Source organism: Notolepis coatsorum (genome assembly GCF_963971535.1).
Source record: "Notolepis coatsorum genome assembly, chromosome: 2".
NCBI classification, from domain to species: Eukaryota; Metazoa; Chordata; class Actinopteri; order Aulopiformes; family Paralepididae; genus Notolepis; species Notolepis coatsorum.
The window spans coordinates 33,773,347-33,781,965 of record NC_140166.1 but is presented as its reverse complement, the minus strand read 5'-3'; the positions used below and the strand labels follow the sequence as shown (position 1 = coordinate 33,781,965).

Sequence of the window (8,619 nt, the reverse complement as noted above, 5' to 3'; positions counted from 1 at the left end):
AGGTTCGACGAACATCCTCTGTCAAAGATGACGTCGTAGTCAAGAGTGTTTAAAACATGTTATAATCAAAGCACGTTCAACAGAGTAGCATTAAGCTAACGGCCGCTCCAACCGTCGGTCGCTACTGCCCCTGCCCGCGAGACGCCGAGCGAACGGCGCACGCGACCAGAGGGGAGCTCGCGGCGGCGCGCGAGGAGCCGGAGCTACCCCACGCTGGGCCTTGGCCGATAGCAGCAAGCTAACGTTTCCTAGTGATCACAGCAAGCTAGCGCCGCAGCTAACAGCTGACTGGCTAACAGTAGGCCCAACATATGTAGGCCACGCAGTGATCACAGCAGGCTAACGCCGCAGCTAACAGCTGACTGGCTAACCGTAAGCTAAGCAGCTATCACCTGAACTTGTACATAATGATATAACACTCACCCAGACAGGCCGCCGTTCTGAAACCCTCCTCACTTTTTAAGAGAAAAGAGAAACAAGATGTCAACACAGCTTTACAACGGTGATTTTACCAACACCCGACGGAGCCAGCACAATACCCAAACTGGCCTGTGTAGCTGACTTGAACATAGATCTTCCGCTATCGAACATCTATGCCCATATCTCCTCGTGAAGGAATACTCTCATTTGGATATGAAATAAGGGGCTACACGGTGACAGAAGAGATATCCACTCGTCCAGAAAACACAGGGATCACCAGTGTTAATGGTCGAGGCCCACTAGTTAAAACTATAATGGGCTTCAGACCAAGGTCTTCTGTCGCCTAAGAGGCTGAACAAAGGACCCTAGCCTGGGGCCGGTTTTCATAAACATTGTCAATTAGCCCCCATAGCACTAACAGACAAGTGGAGCCTGCCAGCAAACAGTACTCACCCAACCTGAAACCCACCGCTTCTTTCAACAGTGGCGTGTCCTACAGTTCAGCTGTGCCCTGAAAGGTTTCACCCCAACCAACACAGCAAGGAACTGCAGTTGAGAGGCATGCAGCGGCGTGCTCCCAATACGAAAACCGGTGGAGGATTTTAGAATGATCATCATCTTCCAGACACTCCAGTACGAAGACAATATTGCCGTATTTTCTCGAAAATAGTGAGAGAGAAAATAAAGATATGATGTCAACGTATCTCCTTGTTCTTCCTTTCCTCAGAGTAAATATTTTTCTCCACGTCAAGTGGGCATATAGCAACACGTTGCTTGTGATGAAATTTGAGAAGGAGATGAGTGTGTGGCACCACCCCTGCTTATATAGGTAAGCGGATGGGGGTGTGGTCAGATGAATGCTGGCATTTAAAGGTACATTTTGAAATGTATTCAGTGTATATATGCTGAAGCGAGATATATGCAATGAGACGCAGAGCGGGAGCTAGTGTGATACAGAACTATTTCACTACCACACTACAGAAGGTTAACCCTATCACTACCACACTAGTTTAGTTTTGTTTAGTTTATTTATTTAGCACATTATTTAAAAAAAACAGTGCTATGGAGGGAACGAAGCCCAAAGGGCTTGTACAAAGTTCCACTCCCATCTCATTGTCCATAAACAATATGAACGAATTACATGTAAACATGGTCTACAAATTAAACTACAAAACAGGATCAGAGGCATAAGGCAGACACTATAGCGAAAACATGGAAATTGACACAAGTCAGTAACAACAATTAATTTTTTATTTTTTTTAGTACAAGAGGGCAAAGAAAGAGGAGAATAACATATTAACGGTATATAATGAGGAAAAGGAAACAAGCAATCATACTAACAGTAGATGTAACACTGATGACACAGGAGTAACTTAATGTGACTGTGATTTATGATGAAATTAAATTAGATTTTAATTGTTTTTTTAATATGGATAAGGACTACAGAAGGTTAACCCTTTCACTGCCACACTACATACGGTTAACCCTTTCACTACCACACTGCAGAAGGTTAACCGTCTGTAATGTGGTAGTGAAAGTTTAACCTTCGGTAGTGTGGTAGTGAAAGGGTTAATATGCATTTATGAAAAATTTTTATCTGTAGATTTTTTTTAACTCATTGTAAACTGGAATGGAGGCTTGTTTAACTCCAGTGTTTGCAAACAATCAGCAAATACACTGAAAATGTCGTATTTATCTGTTGTCTTAGTCACTAAATCATGGTCAGTCAACCAACCAAAACATGTTTCCATTCTAATCTCTTATTTTTGTTTACGTTGGGATTACAGATTGGGTTTTTAAAAAACAATTTATGGGGAGATAAGTGGCCTTCTAACATTCGTGCTTCAGACCAAAATATACTCGATATTCTAAATTCAAATGAAAGAGAATGGGTATCAGTGTCACGGTGCAACTTTGACCCAGACAAACCAAGTGCAAACAGTGATGATGCATCTGTCTAGTCTAGACCTCCGCTGACGGGCCATATAAACCGACAGATGTTCGCTAAGGTTGCACCTCGTCCACGTGGCTCGCGGTGGTGTGGTGTGGGGGTCCATTAACGGTCCACAACAACACATGTTTAGCACCGCTTTTAGGCAGCATTTCAACGAAGACACACCTTCGACGAAACAGGCGCTCTCCTCCTCTGTACACACACCATTATGAGCGCTGCGTTTGTTTCCATCGATGTCAGCTGAGGGCGACAGAGGGTGGTGTTCCCCAATTCTCAAGAATCCCCTCCACACACTCCACACAATAACTTGCATTTCGAGACGTCGACATGCAAAGGCGGTCGTCCTCTGCTCTGCTGATCCGGTGACTGAGCGCGGAGACTCTACATTTGGACGCGGTTCCCAAAGCGCGCGGAAAAGACGCGCACAGGTGGAGCTGCTCTCCAGAGCGCGTTTCCCCGCCGCACCGTCTGTCACTGGACGAAGCCTGCCACCATCATGACACTGCAATGAGATAAGACACCCTTTCACTGTGATATATTATATTTACTATTTACTTCATGTCAGTGTTCACTCTTCGCGGCATCCTCCTAAGGTACACCTGGAATGGAAATACTGTGCGTAATTGTGCCACGTCTGGACTGTAGTGAGAACTCCCAAGAAAGAATGAAGTAACCGCTATGGAGCCGGACAATGCCCCGCACTCCAAACTCAAACCAGCTGGAGTCGGGGGGTGAGTAGCTATAATAACTTCAATCTTAATTGTCTGAACAAATAGCGTTTCTCCCACAGGTTATGTGGTTCGATCACGACGAACTGTATTGACAACACCTGCGCGCACAAGTACGTACGAATGAATGCATGCATGATATTATGATATAATATAATACTACTACTACTACTACTATAATAATAATAATAATAATAATAATAATAATAATAATAATAATAATAATAATAATAATAATAATAATAATAATAATAATAATAATAATAATAATAATAATAATAATAATACGTATAATATATATTGATTTGACAGTGAGTGATGATTGTTCTAAATATATCACCTGGTCGTTTTTGCATGTTGTGGTGTTTTCAGGAGTAGTTACACATTCGTTTGCGGTGTCGGCTAGTCCGCGCAATGTTTGATAACACAGGTGAATCCATTACGTCGAGCAACATAATGATGACACCTAACATGTGTGTTAGAAAGATAAATACTACTGGACAACATGTAAGACGTACTATAGGCCACAGGACAGCGTATCGCTCACAGTAAGTGAGTCTGTTACAGTAGTTCTTCAGTCATATGTTTGCTGTGTATAGTACAGTGTACTTGAACGTGTGTCTTGCAGCATCAGTATGCGTTGCCAACGGTCTGGGACTGATTTGAAGGAGATGTATGAGAGGAGGAGAGAAAACTCTCTCTCCTCTCCTCCCTCTCTCCTCTCCTCCCCACCGTGCGTCTGACCCTGCTGATTGGCCAGTTAGCCCTTGGGGGGGGGGGGGGGGGGGGGGGGGGGGGACTCAAAATGTATAAAATATTGCATCATATTTAAAGTAGGGCTAAATCCAGAACTTGCGGTCACAAACCAACCGCACAACCCCCTCGTCTGTCTCCGCAAATGTTAAGTCTGCTGTGCAGCGTAAAAAAAAAAAAAAAAAAAAAAGTATTGAGAGTCCAGTCCAGATTGAGTGTCACGTCTTCACGTGCCAATATATGTGCCTGTGGTTGACCAGTGGCTCTGGCGTTTCTCGGTGCCGGAGGAGCGATCAGGTTCCTCCCACCTCTCTCTGGCACCACTTGGCAGTCAGTGGGAGGCCTCAGTGTGTAAAAGGAAAACCACAAAAAGTTAACGATTTTCATGGCCGATGGACGTGCTGCTTCGCCGTGAACCACTTATCATCTGCTAGGACACCACAGCCGGTTAAACCGTTGGCGTGTTGACGCTTCAGAGAGAGGAGACGAGGGGACCGGGACGCGTGAACACTTAGGCAACCAACATGCGCTTCCGCGTTTCTCTGATTGGCAGAGCGCCTTCCGCGTTTCTCTGATTGGCCGAGCGCGGCTCCCCCTTAAGCTCCAGGAGAGAGGAGAGAGGCTGAAAACCCGCAGTTCTTGCCCGACTGATGGGAGCCGAATCCCGGATCAGATTTTTCTCATGAATACCCCCAAAACATGGAGGTCCCGAACGCATGGAAGTATTGATTGCGCTGTAACGAATCATTAAAAAAATATACCGTTAACTGGAATATGTTGTGCCTTTACACATATGTTGGATTATGTAATTGGTTTGTCATGACAAACTAATAAAAAATCGCGATTTACCCGGTGGCTACAACAACACACAGTGACTACTAGCCCCTTACGTGACTGCGGTTTGCAAGTCACTGTGTGTTGTTGTAGCCACCGGGTAAATCGCGATTTTTTATTAGTTTGTCATGACAAACCAATTACATAATCCAACATATGTGTAAAGGCACAACATATTCCAGTTAACGGTATATTTCTTTAATGATTCGTTACGGCGCAATCAATACTTCCATGCGTTCGGGACCTCCATGTTTTGGGGGTATTCATCAGAAAAATCGGATCCGGGATTCGGCTCCCATCAGTCGGGCAAGAATTGCGGGTCTTCAGCCTCTCTCCTCTCTCCTGGAGCTTAAGGGGGAGCTTAGTATTCCTGCCTCTGAGGAGCGCGTCGCGGCTCATGCGCATGCGCGCGCTCGGCCAATCAGAGCAATTCAGAGCAACGCGGAAGCGCATGTTGGTTGCCTAAAGTGTTCACGCGACCGGGACGATGCCCCAGATGTTTATCTCGCGCTCGGAAATAGTGATTTTCCTTAAGACCTTCATGGTGTGACGTCATGCAAGCTTCCAGAGGGCCTGGTGAGAAGCGGCGAGAGCTCCGCTATCGGCCAATCACAGCCTCCTGGAGAGCTGCCCTATCGGCAAATCACAGCCTCCTGTAGAGCTGCCCTATCGGCCAATCACAGCCTCCTGTAGAGCTGCCCTATCGGCCAATCACTGCCTCCTGGAGAGCTGCCCTATAGGGCCAATCACAGCCTCCAGTAGAGCTGCCCTATCGGCCAATCACAGCCTCCTGGAGAGCTGCCCTATCGGCCAATCACAGCCTCCTGTAGAGCTGCCCTATCGGCCAATCACAGCCTCCTGTAGAGCTGCCCTATCGGCCAATCACAGCCTCCTGGAGAGCTGCCCTATAGGGCCAATCACAGCCTCCTTTAGAGCTGCCCTATTGGCCAATCACAGCCTCCTGTAGAGCTGCCCTATCGGCCAATCACAGCCTCCTGGAGAGCTGCCCTATAGGGCCAATCACAGCCTCCTTTAGAGCTGCCCTATCGGCCAATCACAGCCTCCTGGAGAGCTGCCCTATAGGGCCAATCGCAGCCTCCTGGAGAGCTGCCCTATCGGCCAATCGCAGCCTCCTGACGGGCAGCTTGTCAGGCCTGGTGGCGTGAATACTTTCCCTAAGGGGTTTGTACTTCCGCGTTCGGTTTGCGCGATCTGATTGGCCACTGACGTTTCTGGTCATGTGACGTGTGCGCCAATCGTGTGACGGCAAGTTCTGCGCCTATTTCCGGGTCTAACAGCCTGCAAACTACCTAACGCCTAGTTTATCACTGGTTAAGCTTAGGCGACGCTTCCGAAGTTGGTTAAGGTTAGAGTTTGGAATCAGGGCTGGTGTTCTATCGCCCTGCTCTAAGACAAACTCTAACCTTAACCAACTTCGAAAGAGTGCCTAAGCTTAACCGGTGGCAGAACTTGCCGTCACACGTTTGGCGCACATGTCACATGACCAGAAACGTCAGTGGCCAAACAGATCGCGCAAAAGTACAAACCCCTTAGGGAAAGTATTCACGCGGCCTGGTGACAAGGAGATAAGACACGGCTCAGTGACTGGAAGCAGCTGTGGGGTCTTTGAGCAAAGCAGAGAGGCTGCTGATGCTGCTGCTGTAACGTCACCCTGCAACTGACCTATCTCAAACCCCGCCCTCTTCTCCTGATCCTCCAATCACAACTGTCGCTTCCCTCGAAGCAACAGTTGTGATTGGATGATCAAGGAAAGAGGCCAGGGCATGGTTTGAGATGGGGCAATTGGCCTGAGCGCTGTCTGTGGAGGATGCAGTGTGGCGCGTTGAGAGGAAACCTTAACTGAGTTGGAGGGGGAGTCGGTAACCTTTTGCAGTTCAAAAAATACTATTGCTGTGTTATCCGTGTTAACTTCACATGCCGACATAAATCTGTCCTCAAAAGTTCACAGCTTCCCAAGTAAACGTAGGCTGACGGTATTGATTAGTGTTTTGTCCACCCTTTGTCGTTCCCACAGGAGAGTTCTAATTCTCTGGACTGTACTGTGCTGCACCTGCTGTGTGAGGCTCGCACAGGCGCGCGCTGAAGGTGAGTAACTACAGGAGGACAGCCTCCTCGTGGTGAGATCATGCTGTTATTAGGAACCCTGAAAGCACTGAAGAACCACATCATGTCTTGATTAGGAACCCTGAAAGCACTGAAGAACCACATCATGTCTTGATTAGGAACCCTGAAAGCACTGAAGAACCACATCATGTCTTGATTAGGAACCCTGAAAGCACTGAAGAACCACATCATGTCTTGATTAGGAACCCTTGCACTGAAGAACCACATCATGTCTTGATTAGGAACCCTTGCACTGAAGAACCACATCATGTCTTGATTAGGAACCCTTGCACTGAAGAACCACATCATGTCTTGATTAGGAACCTTTGCACTGAAGAACCACATCATGTCTTGATTAGGAACCCTTGCACTGAAGAACCACATCATGTCTTGATTAGGAACCCTTGCACTGAAGAACCACATCATGTCTGGAAAGATTTTGAACATCCCTGTGTATTTGCAGCTGTGAAGTCAATCCAAATCACTTGGGGTCTGTGAATGTGATAAATCGCAAGAAGGTACTCAACCTCCACTGTCTTTAACCATGAATGAACACAACACTGTAACTTACCGTCTTTAGATAATAAAGTACTCAACCTCCACTGTCTCTAATAATGAATTAACACAACACTCTAACTTACCATCTTTAGATAATAAAGTACTCAACCTCCATTGTCTTTAACTATGAATGAACACACCATTCTAACTTACCATCTTTAGATAATAAAGTACTCAACCTCCACTGTCTTTAACTATGAATGAACACAACACTCTAACTTACCATCTTTAGATAATAAAGTACTCAACCTCTACTGTCTCTAACTATGAATGAACACAACACTCTAACTTACCATCTTTAGATAATAAAGTACTCAACCTCCATTGTCTTTAACTATGAATGAACACAACACTCTAACTTACCATCTTTAGATAATAAAGTACTCAACCTCTACTGTCTTTAACTATGAATGAACACAACACTCTAACTTACTGTACCATCTTTAGATAATAAAGTACTCAACCTCTACTGTCTTTAACTATGAATGAACACAACACTCTAACTTTCCGTCTTCATATAATAAAGTACTCAACCTCCACTTTCTTTAACTATGAATGAACACAACACTAACTTACCATCTTTAGATAATAAAGTACTCAACCTCCACTGTCTTTAACTATGAATGAACACAACACTCTAACTTACCATCTTTAGATAATAAAGTACTCAACCTCTACTGTCTCTAACTATGGATGAACACAACACTAACTTACCATCTTTAGATAATAAAGTACTCAACCTCTACTGTCTCTAACTATGGATGAACACAACACTAACTTACCATCTTTAGATAATAAAGTACTCAACCTCTACTGTCTTTAACTATGAATGAACACAACACTCTAACTTACTAAGTTTGAAAATATTGTTCCTCCGAAAATTTAAAATGGAGAAAGTAAGACAATACTAAGTACACCCAGGTACTTGCAGTACAATACTAAGTACACCCCACGGTACACTCTACACCACAGTGAGGACAGAAGAATGTCATCTAGATGTGGTTCTATAATCAAATCAAATCAAATCAAATTTATTTATAGGGCCCGACAACACACGTTAATGTCCCCATGGGCCGTACAGGTCTTCTTTAAACAAGTCAAGAAGACAACATAACAATAAGTCAAGAACAGAACAAGAACACCATAGGGTCCAAACATTTTTTAGATGAATGCAAATAAATGAAAGAATGCAAGCACTCCCAGACATACCCCACGCGAAGGTAAGGAAAAACTCACTAAAACCTAACA

The 8,619-nt window shown here is 45.0% G+C and overlaps 1 protein-coding gene across 1 annotated transcript in view; it reads left to right on the top strand.

Annotated features, from left to right (window-relative positions):
• Window positions 1–2,650: 2,650 nt before the first annotated feature.
• Window positions 2,651–8,619, top strand: part of col27a1b (collagen, type XXVII, alpha 1b) — a 191,350-nt gene continuing 185,381 nt past the window's right edge. Inside the window, exons 1-2 of the mRNA XM_084308104.1 lie at window positions 2,651–3,105; window positions 6,725–6,795. Of these exons, the coding sequence (XP_084164230.1) occupies window positions 3,053–3,105; window positions 6,725–6,795 (124 nt within the window). The 5' untranslated portion in view covers window positions 2,651–3,052. The remainder of the gene's footprint in view (window positions 3,106–6,724; window positions 6,796–8,619) is intronic.